Source organism: Vespa velutina, chromosome 14, assembly GCF_912470025.1.
Source record: "Vespa velutina chromosome 14, iVesVel2.1, whole genome shotgun sequence".
Taxonomy (NCBI): Eukaryota; Metazoa; Arthropoda; class Insecta; order Hymenoptera; family Vespidae; genus Vespa; species Vespa velutina.
In genome coordinates this window covers 2,449,838-2,467,337 of record NC_062201.1, presented here as the reverse complement: position 1 = coordinate 2,467,337, position 17,500 = coordinate 2,449,838, and the positions used below count along the sequence as shown (strand labels likewise).

At 29.0% G+C, this 17,500-nt stretch overlaps 1 protein-coding gene across 2 annotated transcripts in view; it reads left to right on the top strand.

Moving 5' to 3' along the window:
* The window catches only part of LOC124954156 (one cut domain family member 2), a 109,472-nt gene that overhangs the window by 10,170 nt on the left and 81,802 nt on the right, over positions 1-17,500 (top strand). The window contains exon 2 of one of the 2 annotated variants that reach the window (XM_047506638.1): positions 13,005-13,112. The exons of the other annotated variant lie outside the window; for it this stretch is intronic. Within the exon in view, the coding sequence (XP_047362594.1) occupies positions 13,005-13,112 (108 nt within the window). The remainder of the gene's footprint in view (positions 1-13,004; positions 13,113-17,500) is intronic. 2 annotated transcript variants of the gene reach the window in all.

Genomic DNA, 17,500 nt, shown 5'->3' with positions numbered 1-17,500 from the left:
TAGTGTGTGTTCGTTAGAGTGTGTTCGTTCTTTTTCCTCTCATTTTTAACAAGTATTACCACGTTTAAATATTATTGTTCGTGCACAACTTGATTCGAATTCTAAAGTTATATAGGGATTAGATATGAGTTAGTAGTATAGGGTCTTTAGAATAAGCATTAAACGAAAGTTTTTTTTTTTATTTTTCTGTTTTCTTTTCCTCTTTTTTCTTTTTTCTCTTCTTTTCAAATGAATCATTTAAGTTGAAACAATTTGAAGAAAAAAAAAAAAAAAAGAAAAAAAAAGGAAGGAAGAAGAAAAAAATCATATTATCGTGACGTACAATACGATCGATTAGAGTTATTACACGTGAAACACAATATCGGTCAAAATGGATGATGAACATAGAATTTTTTTCGTTTTTTCTTTTTTTCATTTTTTTTTTCTTTTTTCTCTTTTTTTTTCTTTCCCAACCCCTCCCCCGATACAACTAATTTTCCATCCTTTTGTTATCATTTTTTTTCTTTTTTTTTTTTTTTTTTTTTTTTTTTCTTTCTCATTAAATTTTCGATGACATTTTTCACATAATTGCGGTTCAATTTCGTCGATGACCGATTGAATTTCGTTTTTCAAAGTTCTCCAACGGTTTACGGATTGTTGGCGTAAATTTGACATTTGACATATTGTCGAAAAAGAAATATAATCCAACTCTACGATCCTTGGGAGTCGATTGACATTACATTATTTCCTATCCAAAAAAAAAGAAAAAGAAAAAAAAAAAATAAGAAAAATTTGTGGCGACCATTCGACCATTATTGTCATTTCATATATTAAATTGAATTATAAATTAACTAAGACTATTTCGATATCTCGTTTGTTAGGTATAATAAACAATATATATATATTGTTTATATATATATATATATATATATATATATATATATATATATATATATATATATATATATATAAAGAAGATTCAATAAATTCTTCTTTTTTTTTTTCTTCTTCTTAGAAAATATTCAGACATTCCAATCGATCGTCCATCGAAAAAAAATTTATATCAAAGAATTATTTATAATTCGAAAAAAGCAAAAAAGGTGTCAAACAGTATTCGTCAAATATTAATTGAAAGACCTTATATCAGAATCGACGGACTTGGCAGGGAATATTTCATTTATTTTACTCTTTTTCTTTTTCCTTTTCTTTTTTCTCTTTTTTCTCTTTTTTTTTTTTTTTTTTTTTTTTTTTTTTTTTTTTTTTTTTTTTTTTTTTTAAGGACAGGTAACACTATCGTCATGCATTACAAGGATTATTATTATTAATACACGAATATAAATATGTAATACGAAAGCTGGAATCTTATCGGACGAGCTATTCTCTCTTTCTCTCTCTCTCTCTCTCTCTTCTTTTTCTCTCTCTCTCTCTGTCTGCGTATCGCTTCCTGTTTAGAAACTTAATATATCGGTTATTGGATATCAGATATTGGAAATCAGATGTCAGAATATTCTAGGACTTGCACGGCTTTCTTTTTTCTTTTTCTTCTTTCCTCCCTTTTTTTTTCCATTTTATTTTTCTTTTTTCTTTTTTTTTTCTTTTTTTTTTATTCTTTTTTCATTTTCTTTTTTCTCACTTTATCGAACGTACATACATATCGCCACGTGAAAGATTAGAAATAGTAAAGGATGATCCACTTACGAAAGCGAAGCGCACTGACGGATTTAGATGTAAAAAATTTACCTGCTGCCTTTCTCGAGGAGTCTCTAGGACAAGAGTGAAAAGAAGATAGAGAATCGGTTGAGAGATATACAGGGGGAGAGAGAGAGAAAGAGAGAGAGAGAGAGAGAGAGATAGGTGGTAAGTGCTTACGGTTATACTCGGAATGACGTCAGCACCCCTCGTGGTACCCACATCATCTGTCGCGAGGTGGCCCGATCGGTGGGAGCAAAAGGTAGAGAAAGAAAGAGCGAATGAGACACACATATATATATATATATATATATATATATGTATGAATGTAGAAAGAGAGAGAGAGAGAGAGAGAGAGAACGAAAGAAAAAAAAGGAGAGACTTTCAAAGAATTCAGAAGGTTTCTAAGTAATTGTCAACGGTTCCCCTCCACCCTCCCTTACTTCAAGGGTGTCTTTGGCCAGCGAAGTCCCCATAGTGCCAGCTTGTCTTTATTCTCTTATTTTTCTTTTTTTTTCTCTTTCTTTTCTTTCTTTTTTTTTCTTCTTCTTCTTCTCTCTCTCTCTCTCTCTCTCTCTCTCTCTCTTTTCCTACGTCGTTTTGTTCATTTTTTTTTTTTATTATTTCTTTTTTCATAATTTTTCTTTTTCCTTCGTCGTTGTTGATCTACATTTTCTCTTGGGGAAACGAAATGTTAGGAGAGAAAGAGAGAAAGAGGAAGAGAGAGAGAGAGAGAGAGAGAGAGAGAGAGAGAGAGAGCGCGAATGAATTTGGAAAAATGATCGTTCTTACGCGTTTTCTTTTTTTTCATTTTTTCCTTTTTCCTTTTTCTTTTCTCCTCGAAGGTATCCAATAAAATTTCATTTTGCTTGGAAGAAGAAAAAAAAAGAAAAAGAAAAAATATCTTGCTTTTTATTTCCCCCATTTCTTTGTTCTTTTGGACTTTCGATATCGTATCGTTTCGAAATCGGAATTGTATTTGAATATTGTCGAAGAAAAATTTCTTTTTTTGTAGGTTTTGATAGGTGCGGTTACTACGTTCCTACGTTGTTACCTACTTCAAGGGCTTATTGTCAGAGGAACCTGTAGAAAATATATAGTAGCGTTCGGTGTGAAGCCCGAGTTACATTGTGTATCGCTAAGACAAACAGAATCCATGGTTACCAGTGTTTATTTCATGGCGTTGCCAGAGTGTTCGTCCAAACGGCCAGACAGACCATTCGTAGCGAAAGGGTGTATCTCTTTCATTCGAGTAACTTCATCGTAGTTCATTAAATTATCCTCGTAATTTTGTTTCGTCCTTTTTACGTACGTTCCTTCGTTAATATTAAATAAATATGAATTTATTATTCGATTAACAAAAAAGAATGTTTTCTTGTATGTATATATATATATATATATATTAAGTAAACAAAAAAAAATAGGATCTATCTTTCGTATTTGTTACGTAATCATAGGATAATTGACGAAGGATAATTATTAAATTTGATTAATCAATGATTTCAGAGTATATTGTATATACGCTAGGATAATAAAAAGTCGATTATTTAGTTGATATAAATAAATTGATGAGCTTTTTTTCTGTTCTTTTCTGTCTTTTTTTTTTTTTTTTTTTTTTTTTTTTTTTAACAAGAGAGAGATGAGATATTATAAGGAAATGATTATGTTTAAATAATAAAATAAATTTTAATGAATATATATATTATAGTTATTATAGTTTGAATATAATCATATTGTCATACTATATCGTATTTTTAGGTTTCATATAATAAATATTTCTTCGGATTTCTGCACACATATATATATATGTATATAAAGCAAATCTTTAACTTGAATATTTAGCGAATACTCAAATCGAATCTTTCAACGTAATATCTCTAAAATTACCAATTGTTTTTCTTTTTTTCTTGTTTCTTTTTCTTTTTCTTTTTTTTTTTTTTCTTTCTTTTCAAAATGACTTTGACTTTGACAAAGGAAATAATCAACGATATTTAACTTTTCTTCAATAGTTTTTTCAAAGCACAAGCACTCGTCGATGTTCAATTAATAATTGAATTCTATCAATTTTACAATCGTTCGTAGTCAATTCCTTTGATGGCAGCCGATGTTCAATTCGCGATTTAATTTTTTCGATTTAATTGCCATCTGTGATAGGAGAAGAAAAGAGGAGGAGGAAGAGAAAGGGAAGAACAGAAAGAGAAAGAGAGAATGGAATGAGAGACAAAGAAGAGAGAAAGAGAAAGACAGAAAGAGAAAGAGAAAGAGAGAGAGAGAGAAAGAAAAAGAAAGAGAGAGAGAGAGAGAGACAGACAGACAGAAAGAAAGAGAGAAAGGGACGAGGAATCCGTACACGCGCATTTTGGTACACCGTAGGGAGGGAAACGCAATTTAGGTCAAAACGAAGCACGGTAAATAGTGATGGTGGTAGTGGTGGTGGTGGTGGTGGATACGGTTGGTCGGTGGCCGACGAACGAGCAGGGAGGAAGAGAGGGAGGAAGGGTGGGAGGGAGGAAGAGGGGAATCGAGGGTGCAGATGTCATATCGATGAACACCTTTAGTATCACAGCTGTTTCATCGGAATGTTCCTTTGCTAGGTTACTGAGAGCCTTAGCTAAATGGTTACCGTACATATTTCGGAAATATCTTTCATTGTCACGATCCATTATTTGTCCTACAATTAATTCCCATTTTGTACGCCGTTTTTATTTTATGAGAAATAAGAAAAAAAGAAACAAAACGAAAACAAAAAGGAAAGAAACATAGAAAAAAGGATAAAGCAAAAAAAGAATAAAATATACTTAAAAGGAGAGAAAGAATTAATAAGTATTAAGAAGAATGAACATATATATATGTGTGTGTGTGTGTGTGTGTGTGTGTGTGTGTTAATTTTTTTTATCATGCTTTTGGAACGTACAGAAAATTTGTTTGGAATAACATTGGATAAATCCCTGATTGCAAGTGCAAATGATAGTTTCAGGAAAATAAAGGAAAAATAAAGTGAGTGAATGAGTGTGAGAGAGAGAGAGAGAGAGAGAGAGAGAGAGAGAGAGAGAGAGAATTCTATTGCGAGCAAATACTCGTATGACAATTGTATTATTTTTACAAGCAAGCAAAAAAAGAAAGGAAAAAAGAAAAATAAAAGGAAAAAAAAGAAAAAGGGAGAGAGAGAGAGAGAGAGAGAGAGAGAGAGAAGAGAGAAAAGTCATTTAAAAGAAAGAAAGAAAAAAAGCATCGACACGTTCCTGATTGTAAATGCAAACGATGATTATCGAAGCATAAGAGAGAGGTAAAAAAGAGGAAAAGGAAAAAGAAAAAAAAAAATAAAATAATACAAAAAAGAGGGATAAAAAGAGTTACGGGGAAAAATCTGATTTATTCGCGTATAATCTTTTATCATACGTTGTATTATGAAATTATTAAAAAAGTAATTTCTTAAATGAGGAAATCGTTCGGCGAAAGGAATTTTCGATGACTTTTTCGAAAAATATAATGTGATAGGTGGGTGAGAGTGCGTTGAGAGGGTAATTGACGATAAAGAAAAATAATAATAATAATAAGAGACGAGACGATGAACACATGGGGAATATAATTTTTAATCGATAATAATTATTGAATAACTTGTTGTATGTTAATTTTCGCGGACGGTGAGGGAGGAAGGGGGTGGGGGAGGATGTGGATAAATGAAATCATCGTAAGGAATAGAAAAAATTATAAGGATAAGGAGTAAAGATAAAAATGAAAGATAAAGATATAGATAAAGTAAAAGAAAAGGGAAAAATGTTAATACGTTACTGATCGTTAAGTGCAAACGAACTCCTTCAAGTATACTTATTGCCATACGGGTCGAATTAAACTTCGGTTTAGATCGTTGATAATGGAAAGGTGACACTGGAATGGAATGCTTCGTGATAAGACGCAATATTCTCTCTCTCTTTTTTTTTCTTTCTCTTTATGTCTGTCTGTCCGTCTGTTTGTCTGTCTGTCTGTCTGTCTCTCTCTCTCTCTCTCTCTCTCTCTCTCTACATATCTATCTATTTCTCTGTTTCTCTTACTCCTTCATTATCTCTTTCTCTTTTTCTCGCTTTCGTTTCTTTGGTTCGGACGGTAACGTTACTCGTTGTTGTAAACATTATCGCGAACACGAAATAGTAGAAACAATAATTGTATCGAGTATATCCCGTTTGATGACATCGTCGTCAACTGTAACTTTCTGGTTAATCTTTGTTGTAACAAAAAAAAAAAAGAAAAAAAAAAAAAGAAAAGAAAAAGAAAAAAAAAAAGAAAAACGTGATAACATAGAAAGAAAGGAGATAACTCGTTAATAATTTGTACCTTTTATTTCTTTCATTCTTTTCTATCATTCTTTCTTCTTTTTTCATTTTTCTCCTTTCGTCCGCTTGTTTGTTCGTTCTGTTCGTTTTGTTTTTCTTTCTCTTTTTTCATTTTTGTTCTTCTTCTTTTTCCTTTTTCTTCATATTTTTCCTTTTTTCCTATTTCCTTTTTCTTTTCTTTTATTCCTTTTTTCCTTTTTTTTTCCCCCCTCCCTCGTTTTGTATTTGTTGCACGAAATCCGATGAAATGGTATCAAGAGATTAAAAGTTGGATTATTTTTCGACTATACGAGCGAACATTTACTTGGATATCTTTGAGTAACGAATAAATTGTATTTATGAATATATACATATAAATCGAATATATATATATATATATATATATATATATATATATATAGTACTGTGAGATTTAATATATGCATATATTTGATAGGCGTATTTTAATAAATATATTTGAAAACATAGAATATATATATGTATGTATGGAAATATACGTTTGTATTAAATGTATATATATATATATATATATATATATATATATATATATATATATATATATTTATCATAAATATGTATATAATATATGTCTTGTAATTCTGTGTGGGTAACTGTTTTAACGAATACAGAATCTCATGTATATGAATATATTTTACGGATATTTTGCGAAAAAAATCTATTCGATTCAGAAGCACGTTTTGAAGAATAAATATGATATATTGATTAAAAGCTTCTACATTATCTTTAATATATAAAGTATATAGTAGTATAGTAGTATTATATAGTATCTACGTATATACTTGTATATTTCAAATAACGTAAGTAAAATTCGCTCGTACAAATAATGGAAGATACATATATATTGAATATATTGAAATTAACATTGTTACGATTTAAAATTAATGTTAAAATTTTGATAAAATTTGTTAAAAAGAAAAAAAAAAAAAAGAAAAAAGACCAAGGAGAAGAAAAAAAAAATAGAAATTTTATGAAAAAAAGAAACACAAAATAAAAGAAAATAATTCTTACACATGTACGAACACACACACACACACATACATATATATATATATATATATATATATATATATATATATAATTATATATATATATTTATTAAAATCCTAAACCCTAAGAGAGAATTATTTCGTCGGCTGAATCATTCTTGACGTAATCGTGCATACATTAAACATATGTATATAAATACTTGATCAAAAACATATACACGTTCACACTTTTATATATATATATATATATATATATATATATATATATATGTATGTATGTATGTATGTATGTATGTATGTATGTATGTACGTGAGCTACATAAAACACGCGTGTATCTCTCTCTCTCTCTCTCTCTTTCTCTTTCTGTCTTTCCATTTCTCTCTGTCTCTCTATCCTTCTTTCGCATCCCTTCCGTTTCCTTCGCTATCTCTTTCGAGCTGTCTTTCCCCTACGTAGACATACAACAAACAAAACACACAGGTTTCTCTTTCTCTCTCTCTCTCTCTCTCTCTCTCTCCTCTCTGTCTGTCTCTTTCACTTCTCACTCTCTTTCTCTCTTTCTCTCTTTCTCTCCTTCTTTAACATAGAAACTGGCTCGCCATTTTTGATGTACACACGTATATGTGTACATGTCATTCTGTAACAGTCACATACATATGTACATCTTTCTCTCTCTCTCTCTTTCTGTCTCTCTCTCTTTCTGTCTCTCTCTCTCTCTCTCTCTCTCTCATTCTCTCATTCTCTCTCTCTCTCTCTCTCTCTCTCTCTCTCTCTCTCTCTCTTTTACCGGAACATACGTACAGACTGGTACGAAAAGGGGAGGACGATTCTTCGTAATAGAAGAATGAGAAGGAACGAGAAAGAGAGAGAGAATGAGTGAGAGAGTAAGAGAGAGAGAGAGAGAGAGAGAGAGAGAGAGAGAGAGAGAGAGAGAGACAGAGATAATATATAAGAGAACGGTGCTTTACCGTGACCGTTACTCGTAAAACAACCCTAACGAAAAAGGTAAGAAAAATTCTACGAGCTCTTCGATCATCGAGCTATATACATATATACATATATACATACATACAAACATACATATATATGTACGAAACATTCTTCGTTATTGCTTTTATTTCTCTCTCTCTCTCTCTCTCTCTCTCTCTCTTTTTTCTCTTTTTTATTTTTTTCTTGTCTTTCTCGTTTTTATTTCGAGCACTCCAATAATCTCCCCTCCTTCCTTCGTCACAGCCCAAATCACCCGAGCCACCACAAACGTTTAGATACATATAACGAAGAACATAAGCTTTTGTTTTATGAGAAATCCATTTCGTGGGAATTAAGAAGCTCTTTCATTTAATTTTTCTCTTAATTCTTTTTTTTTCCTTTTCTTTTTTTTCTTTTCTTTTCTTTTCGTTTTTCGTTTGTTTACATCGAGAATCGTCGACATTCTGATTGACCCAATGAATCGGTTTTAGATATCGTCTCTGCATATATGCGATCAATTTACGGGGGGGGTGAGGATTGGGGGTGGGGTTGGAATCTCTCTTTTTTTTCTATTTTTTTTTTTATTTTGTAATTTTGTTTGTTTGTTCATGTCAAGAATTGTTGATATTTTAGTTGACGCGATCGATTGATAGATTTTGTCTATATATATATATATGTGTGTGTGTGTGTGTGTGTGTGTGTGTGTGTATGTATGTATGTATGTATGTATATATACATATGTGCCGGCAGTTATGACTGAAGTGGACTAATTCAAAAAGAAAAATAAGAAGAAATCGAGAAAAATTGATTTCACGATTTATTTTATATTGCAATTATTTATATTTTAATAATTTAAAAGAAGTTGGGGATAGAGAGGGGCGGGGGGAGAGAGAGAGAGAGAGAGATTAAAAAATATACTGTTTAATGATTTTTTTTTGTAAAATTTATACGTGTATCATTCCAATTTGGTTTGTCTTAATGACGAACTGACAGTTAAATACTTTTCGATGTTTTCTTTTCCCTTTTTTTTTTTTTCTTTTTTCATTAACTTTTTACTCTTCGTACGAATAAAAACCCGACTGGCCATTTACAATGGAAAAAAAGAAAAAACAAAGGAGAACATTAAAATACAACGGATTTGTTAAAAACCCATGAATATTTCCATGAATATTTTCGTATATTTTCGAAAGGTTAGAGAAAGATAAAAATAGTTTTATTGAGGAAGAAAAAGAAGAAGAAGAAGAAGAAGAAGAAATAAAAGAGAATGAAGAAGAAGGAAGAAAGGAGGAAGAAGAAGAAAAAGAAGAAGAAGAGGAAGACGAGGAAGAAGAAATATCAATTATTATTCGAAATTAAGTTAACGTGATTATAATCATAAAATGTAAGTGAATATCGTTGATTTATGACATACTTCCAGTTTTCATTTTTTTTATCTTTTTTTGTTTTTTTTCGTTTCTTCTTCTTCTTTTTTTTTTCTAAGGAAACTAATGGAATATTCTTCGTTGCACAAGTTATTTTTCTAAGTCGTCTGAAGTATCTATGTGAAAGAAGAAAAAAAGAAAAAAAAAAAAAAAAAGAAAGAAAGAACAAAAAAGGAACAAAACAAAAAAAAGGCACGAAACACATATTCCCATAAGAAAAAAGATATAGAAACGAAAGCGCATATATACAACGATAATATCGTTGATAAATATAAATTTGCATAATGATCATTTATACGAATTAACATTTAAGCATGTACTTTGGAAAATATTTTATTGTGCGAATGGGGAAAAAAAAGTATTTTATAAATATTACACGAAAACATGTAAATCATTAAAACATGTGACTTACGTAAAGGACGAAAGAACGAAAAGAATTTTTTCTCTCCGAACGAAATATGTCTCGTAATTTTATAACATATGTGGGTAGATGTTACGTAGAAAAGAAAAAAAAAAAAAAAAAAAAAAAAGAAAAAAAAAAAAGAATATTTGTACGGTAGAAGATACTTCAAGGTCGTTGTTTCTTTTCTTTCTTTCTTTTTCTCTCTTTTATTTATCTATTTATTTATTTACTTATTTATTTATCTTCTTTTTAATCAGATGCTATAATCATACGACATTGCTTTGTGATAGTTGTTATTGTTATCAGTCCACTATCATAATTACTGGCACATTATCAATGGCGTCATTGAACTAACTTTAATACTATATATGTATTTATTTCATTTTTCAACGAATAATTATCGAGAGATTTTTTTTTTCTTTTTTATCTATAAATAATATATATATATATATATATATATATGTTTAGTGTTATTTCTTTATCTTATAACGTCGTTTAAATTATTTATCATCGAATTCGTTATCAGATTTGATTCGAACGATTCAAGAAATTTCAGAGTACGATAGTTAGGACGCTCGCATGAATAACACGCACACGTACACGCACACGCACACACACATACACACTTATACATATGTGTATATATATATATATATATATATATATATATATATTGTTCTTCCCCCTCTCTTCCGGATTATTTTGGATCTTCGTCCTCCTCGAAGATAATCATCATCGACGACGAATCTCTACACGGAAGATTATATAATAAATAATAACAAATAAATAAACGAATAAAGAAACGTATATGAAACGAATATAATGGAGAAATAATAGCTTCGAAAATGTTTTTTCGTTCGTATTAATGTAACGTTTACAATATAATTAGATTAAACATATTGTTAGATCCTAATTCGTTACGTCCATATTATTTGGACAATGATACCAACCAAACGGATAGACAAACGCACCAGTTAAGACTTGTTCTTTCTTCTTCTTCTTCTTCTTATTCTTATTCTTATTCTTCTTATTCTTATTCTTATTCTTCTTATTCTTCTTCTCTTTCTTTTTTTTCCCCCCCACTCTTCTTCTCAAGGTCGAATATAATAAGGATCTTAACGAGGACGCAACCCAGCGACGATGAATGAATAAATGATGAGATGTTAAAGAAAAAAAAGAAAAAAACGATTAAAAAAAAAAAAAAAGAAAAATTAAAAAATTAACGCAAAAAATAAGGAAACAAATTAATAAATAAAATTGATCCGAGCAAAAGGAAAATAAAAATTAAAAAAAATTGCACGCGAGTACCGACCTCATTATATTTATTTCGCTGCGATTGAACGTTGAACTATTTGTGTTTGTTATCAGACGTTTTGTTTTATTTTGTTTTCTTCTCTCTCTCTCTCTCTCTCTCTTCTTTCTTTTTTTTTGTTTTTTTAATATTCTTTTTTTGTTTCTTTTTTTTTTTTTTTTTTTTTTTTTTCTTTATTTTTTCTTCTTCATTTATTTCGTTTCGACTTATAAACCGACAAATGACGCACCAATTCTTTTTTTCCCTCGTTCGAAATTTTTTCCTTCGTCCCAATTTGACAATATACTTTTCTACCCCTATCTGGAACACCCCCAAAACTCAAACCCAACGAAAAAATAGAAAAAAAAAAAAAAGAAAAATCTTTCAACCAATCAGGATACGTTTAAGCGCGATATTTTTAATAATTTGGCATTTTTTTTTTTAAATACAACTTGTGACAGCGTCTTCGTTCTTTTTCACTTATTTTTCTTTCTCATATATATATATATATATATATATATATATATATATATACATATTCTTTTTAAATAGTTTATATATATATATTTTTTAATAATTTTTACAATGTATTTTTTCTTCTAATTTCTTGTTTCTTCATTTTACTTATCCTTGTATTTTTTTACCCTCTCTCTCTCTCTCTCTCTTTTCCTTTTATTCGCGTTCAAAAGAGAGAAAAAATATTATATCATCTTTGTAAATATCGATAAAGATATATAGAAAGAGAGATACAGAGATAGATAGATAGATAGATAGATAGAGAGAGAGAGAGAGAGAGAGAGAGAGAGAGAGGGAGAGAGAGAGAGAGAAAGATAAATTACGCGGACGACGAAGGACGCTGTCACGAATCTAAAAAAATTTTATTTTAACCTTTAGTTCTTTTTTTTTTTTACCTCGGCAAGTTTGCCCGTCGTTTACACGTGCGTTGAAAATATTTATTATAGTTTTACATTGTGTAACAAACCCCTGTGTCTTTATGTTTTATGATTTCTTTCTTGACGCATTTCTTTCTTTTTTTTTTTCTTTTTCTTTTTTTTTTCTTTTTTTTTTTCTTCTTGGCCCAGCTTTGTCATTTCTTTTTCTTTGTCGCGACTGTTCGTTCAATCTTGACGAAATAGACAACGACAATAACAAAAACAATAGATAAAAAGATAAACAAAATATTAAAAAGGAAAAAAAGAAAAAGAAAGAAAGAAAGAAAGAAAGAAAGAAAGAAAGAAAGAAAGAAAGAATGGGAATATTTATTTAAGAGAAAGAAATGGAGAAGGAAAATGATTCGCGCGATTAATTCTTTACGAATTTTTTCGCGTGTCCTCTCTCTCTCGAGGAGAGAAAGACGGGAAAAAGAAACAAAAAAAAAAAAAAAAAAAAAAAAAAGAGAAAAAATAGAAAAAATAGAAAGACGAACACATCTTTGACCCTTTTCGTATTTGCCAATCGATTTCTTTCGTTTCGTTCGAAGTGAATAATTTTCGGAAGAATTATCGAAGAAATTCATTGCGAGTATGAAAAGGAACGAGGGTTAAAGATGAAGAAAGATAGAAAAAAGAAAACGAGAGTAAGAGAGAGAGAGAGAGAGAGAGAGAGAGAGACAAAGAATGGGAAATGAGTAGAAAAAGAAAGAAATAAAGAAAGAAAAACATATATATATGTATATATATATATACAAACATAAATATATATATATATATATGTATATATATATATATATATATATATATATATATATATGTAGAGAGAGAGAGAGAGAGAGAGAGAGAGAGAGAGAGAGAGGGAGAGAGAAAGAAATTATAAAAAACAAAAGAGCAGGGTGATCGATCGCGCGTGAGGATCGACGATAAGAAAAATGATGTGAAGTTTAAACGCAAGGTGTGTGTCTATCGGTTTGGTTTTAGCTCTGAGCAACTGCTCTGAAAGCGGGGGCGAACCGGAAGCCATGCTGGATATCCACCACCAAGGAAGCGGCATCGACACTCACCATCAACAGTTTCACAACTCCTATGGTAATATGAAGTTCATCATTATAATATTAAATATTATACATAAAATTTTTATATTATACGTACAAGAGAGTTATAATTGTCGTCGTTGAAACCATGATGTATTATCGCTTACGCGCATATGAAATTATTACAATAATGTGTGTTAACCATTTTCTTTTTTTTTTTTTTTTTTTTTTTTTTTCGTTTTGTTTTTCTTTCCTTTATCTTTTGTTATATTTTCTTCTTACTTCTTTTTTTTTCTTTTTTTTTTTTTTTTTTTAAAGTCACGACGGCCCACATAACATACATATATTCTAATGGTTAAAGAAATTAATTTTCACGTTATTGTTTAAGAGTTTATTATGTTGAGTAAACATTTTTGAAAGGATATATATATATATATATATATATATATATATCTATAATGCGTTTCAATAAAATATTGAACATTTTAAATATCGATTACGTATTTTGAAAGTATAAAAGAAAGTTTTAATGGGTGTTCGAATTTTTCAAACGATATAATCCGAATATCTCCGATCGTATTTATTTTATGAAGAATTTATTTCAAACAATGATAGAATTAAAGTTTTAGGGAGGGAAGGAGGTAGGGAGGGAGGGCAAAATTTTTTATTAATTTTTTTAATACAATTTTTAAACTATCTCGTAGAGAATGCTGTTGTCAGGATCATAGGGAAGTCATAATTTTTTTTTTTTTTTTTTTTTTTAAATAGTAATCAATATTTTAAGCCTAACAGATGTTACAGAAAATATCAACACGAATTCAAAATATACTGACTTAGGTTATTCGTCAATATTTCATCGAGTTATGGCATCTTGAAGTTTGACAAATAACTTAATAATAATAATAATAATAATAATAATAATAATGCGGTCGATTTTCTTTTTAGCACTAACTAATCAATGAATTCATTAATTAGATTTTTTTTTCTTCTTCATTTATATATATATTTATTTATTTATTTATTTATTTATTTGTTTATTTTTGATCATACATAATAATCATTTGAAGCTTCGTTCCCTTTCAGCATTTATAAAGAACATTGTTGCGATTTGTTTGCGAACAGTTTGTTAAACTTCAAAGCGCCATAACTCGATGAAATAATTCGAGGAAAAAATTATACAACGTGAGTGTTGCTCGTTGGATTGGTATTAATATTTTTTAAAACTTTTGTTAGGCTTAAAGTATCGATCCTTTATGGTTAAAAAAAAAAAAAAAAAAGGAATGATTACAACTTTAAAGAATTATTACTACTTTCGTATATATATTATATATATATATCTTGATGATGAAAGTTGCGATACGTGTTAAAATTTTTTCTATGAAATATTTGCAATACACGTATTAAATTTTCCCTCGTCTCGAAATAAATAGGATAGGAATTTATTATATATCTGATATATTTTGTTTATTATAATAATATCATTGGAAATATATGATCATATAATTTACAATGAGACACCACGTATATATATGTACGATAATAATTATCCGATTGATTTTTAAAATGAAATATACTACTAAAAAGTATTTTTATTATTTTATGTCTCTTTGTGTTTCTCAATTTCTTTAATTATTCTTCTATTTTTTCTTTTTTGGTTTCTTCTTTTTCTTTCTTTTTTTTTTTTTTTTGATACATTTTCTCTGATAGATTCTTCGTTTTTATTCTTTTATTTTTTATTTATTTATTTATTTCTTTACTTTTTTATTTTCTTAATATAAACGTTTAGATATACGAGACGAGACATTAGTTTAATTTTTTTTTAATTATCCTTTTTATTTGCAATATTAAGAACGAGAAACGTTTCGTACAAAATGATAAACGTCAAATTATATCGAGAACGATGCTTTATTTCTTGATTAGAATTAAACATAGAGATGATTACGAGATCGTTCTAATTAAAAAAGGAAAAAAAAAAAAAAGAAAAACGAAGGGACCAAAAAAAAAAAAAGAAAAAAGGAAAAAAAAATGGAATAGCATATTTTAATCACAGTTCGTTAAAAATTCTTCAAGACGAGTGATTATCGTCATTAGCATAAAAAAAAAAAAAAAAAAAAAAAAAAGAAAAAAAGAAAGGAGGGGTGCTGACATCTCACGTAGGAAAAATTGAAATCGCGTCTCTTAATCACCGCTCAGGCCTTCCTTCTCCCCTTCCCCCCACAGCCCCACCCGCCCCCAACTAACCACCTCCCATAATTCCCATTTCTTACCGTGGTTCTATTTAAGAAACAATAGAAGAAAAGGAAAGAGAGAAAAAAAAAAAAGAAAAATTAACTCTCATTCTCGATCATATTCCATTTCGTATACAACATTGACATAGAAAAAACATTTCTTTAAGATTTTAAAATTTTTCATTTATTATATAAGTTTGTCCTTTTTATAATCCTTCCTTTTTATTGTTTACTTTTTTCCCTTTTTAACTATATCTAATGGCAATTATATATATATATATATATATATATATATATATATATATATATATATATATACGGGCAGATCATTTACTTCGATAATCAAATTGATCGAATAACATTCAATCGTTAATTATCCCGTTCTCCATTATTCTACGTTCTATCTATGCAAATGAGATTTGCAAGGGATAATTTTACTTCGGATTTCTTTTTCTTTTTCTTCTTCTACTTCTTTTTCTTCTTCTTTTTTCATTTCGTTCCTCCTCACGTTCTCGTCGTTCCAAAAAGAAGGAGAAAAAAAAAAGGACACTATTTCTCTTTCCTCGATTGGACAAAGTCACGATAGATGATATTCCTCTAACGTCAAATATTTTATTTCTCTAATTTTCACGTTATGCATTATTAACGTAACTTACCTTATTGTATTTGATATGAAATTAAAAGAAAAGTTTCTTTTTTTTACTTCATTATAGGACCATTCGATAATATAAAAATATTCAATTTCATATATAATTAAATGTTAATCATTAAGAAATTAGTTTTGCTTTGGGATTATAAGGGATGTAAGTAGTGTGAAGTGATGTTATAATAATCAATCAAATCATTGATGAAAAATAGTTTCGAATGTATCCCTCAATATTGATTATCTCGTTATTGAGAAACAATAACAAAACAATCTCTCAATAAATATTTTAACAATAAATTAAAATTAGCTTTGATTAATATATATATATATATATGTATATATTTAATATTGTCTATGTATATGTATCCGTTGCATACACGTATTTAATATTAGAGTTTCAATTTCAGGCGAACTGTAAAACAATGGTTGTTCCTCATCACTGAATTAGATAATTCCTATTATCTTTCGATAGAATCGAATTAATTGATACAATCGAGCTGGCACTTTATGAAAACGTTCCTTAATATTGTATTATAATATATTTCAATTAGAATGATGGAAAGAGTTTTTCAATTTTTTTTTCTTTTTTCGTTCTCCTCCCTATTCTTTTTATTTCTTTTTATTTTTTTTTTTTCGTTTTTTTTTTTTTTTTTTTTTTTTTTTTTTTTTAAGGAAAAATAAAAGTAGAATGCTTCATTCGTTCATATCTTTTTCATGAGTTTTCATTTCTTTTCTTTTCATCTTTCTTTCTTTCTTTCTTTCTTTCGTTCTTCCATTTTTTTCTTTTCATTTTCTTGTCGTCTTTTTTATTTTTTTTTTCTTTTTTTGATAAAAGAACATACGTTCGTCGGGTTGGAACTAACGCATGGAGAAAGTTTTAAAAAAAAAGAAAAAAAAAAAAAAAAAGAAAAAAAAGAAATGGAGGGCAGAAATAAAGAAAGATACTGAATGAACGCTGCGAGCTTCTCTCTTTTAATATTTTTGTTTTTTTTTTTGTTTTTTTTTTCTTTTCTTTTTTTTTAAGGATAAAAAGGGAAAGATAAAAAAGAAAAAGGATAAAGTAGAAAGAAAAAAAAAATGACGTTCCTCGTTATTTCCATTGTAATTTGCGTGTGTTGGTAAATAATGAAATTGGTTAATAAGGGATTGAAAGTAACGTTGCACGCTTCTTCCTTCGAATTTTTTTCCAACGATAGCTCAATATTATTAATTTATAGTCGTTCTTATATCCTTTCCTTACTTATTCGTTGAATTTAAAAGGAAAATTATCAACACGCGAATCCAATCCATTACCTTACGAATTTATCGATTCGTAAGCGCGCCAATTTCAATTCTGCACTCCCTCTCTCTCTCTCTCTCTCTCTCTCTCTCTCTCTCTCTCTCTCTCTCCTTCTTCCAACTTTTTCTTTCGTGTCGACGTTGGTCACGAATAAAAATAATTTTTTTCGTACACAATCAACGTAGAACAATTGTTTCTTTCGTTCTAACGATTTTATTTTCAGTTAGAGAAAAAAATGCGTCCAATGAAAAGGAGAAAAGAAAATGAAAGAAAAGGGGTCGGGGGGGGGA